This window comes from Gekko japonicus, unplaced genomic scaffold, assembly GCF_001447785.1.
Source record: "Gekko japonicus isolate JY-2015 unplaced genomic scaffold, Gekko_japonicus_V1.1 scaffold3305, whole genome shotgun sequence".
Lineage (NCBI taxonomy): Eukaryota > Metazoa > Chordata > Lepidosauria > Squamata > Gekkonidae > Gekko > Gekko japonicus.
This window is the reverse complement of record NW_015163188.1, coordinates 56,834-57,949: the sequence shown is the minus strand read 5'-3', so window position 1 is coordinate 57,949 and position 1,116 is coordinate 56,834. Positions and strand designations below refer to the sequence as shown.

At 65.9% G+C, this 1,116-nt stretch overlaps 1 protein-coding gene across 1 annotated transcript in view; it reads right to left on the bottom strand.

Moving 5' to 3' along the window:
- The window catches only part of SAE1 (SUMO1 activating enzyme subunit 1), a 19,575-nt gene that overhangs the window by 629 nt on the left and 17,830 nt on the right, over positions 1 to 1,116 (bottom strand). Inside the window, exons 7-8 of the mRNA XM_015407119.1 lie at positions 674 to 818; positions 56 to 125 (exon numbers count right to left, since the gene is read on the bottom strand). Of these exons, the coding sequence (XP_015262605.1) occupies positions 56 to 125; positions 674 to 818 (215 nt within the window). The remainder of the gene's footprint in view (positions 1 to 55; positions 126 to 673; positions 819 to 1,116) is intronic.

The following is a 1,116-nucleotide window of genomic DNA, read 5'->3' as shown; positions in this document are numbered from 1 at the left end:
ACACAGGAGCAGCCCCGGGGGGGGGGGGAGGACACACAAGAAAAACTCTCCTCACCTTGACGATCTCCTGCCCCAGCACCCCTCCGACCACAGCACAGACGGAGGCCATTTCCGAGAAGCAGCAGCTAGCGAGAGACATGCGAATAAGGGGGGGGGAGGGATCGATGGCCTGGGAAATGCCACCGGACAGGGCCAATGGGGCACTCCCCGCAGCCCCGCCCAAAGGTAAGCCCCCCCCACATAGAATGAGCCTCCCACAAAGCCCCCCCCCCTGCTCCAGCCAGCAGAGAAGTCCAGGGGGAGGTGGCTGCCGCCGCCGCCGCCACCGGTCTTTGTGCCAAGCAGGCAACAGTCGGCACCAGCTCCGCAGGCAGCCCCAGAGATGTCCAAGGAAGCCGCTTTGCAGGGAGAGGGATGCCGCCCTGGCCGGTCTCTCTGCGGACGTTTCCCCAGAAGCACCCCAAGCCGCTCTGGCGGAGGAAGGTCCAGGGTGGCACTGAGCCACTCAGAGGCCAGAGAGTCCTGCAGCGGCACCCCCTGGTTGCTCTGTGCCAACGAGGGGGCAGGAGCCCAGAGTCCCAGTGCAGACAGGGAGGCGGGGGCTTCCGCCGCCCTTGGCACTGCAGGAGGGGCCGGCCCCAGGCAGCAGTCCACCGCGAGCTCCCCAACCCACCTGGCAAAGTCGTCAGGGAGCAGGTCAGTGCCGACGCCCAGGGACTCCAGCACACCTGTGCGCGTCTGCAGGAGCGTCTCTGCGTCTTCGGCGTAGCCCTGAGGCGAAGGGTCCCGACCCTTTTCTGACCGGAATTTCAGGAGTACTGCAGGCAGGCAGACAGGCAGGCGGGGGTGGGTGGTGGTGGTGGAAAGGAGGAGGCATCGGGGGGGGGGACCAGTCCAGGAAGCAGCGGGGGCTGCCCCCCTCCTGGGGATTAATTTTCCACTTGCCACCTCACTCGTGTCTCCAGCCAGAGCTAACCCCCCCTCCCACTACCCTTCCTTCTTACACTACCGACGAGCAGCACCCGCTTGGCCACTCCGCACCCCAGCACGAGAAATGAAGTGACACGCCCCCCAGACCCATCTTTCCACAAGGGTCCTTGCGAGACTCCCCTCGAC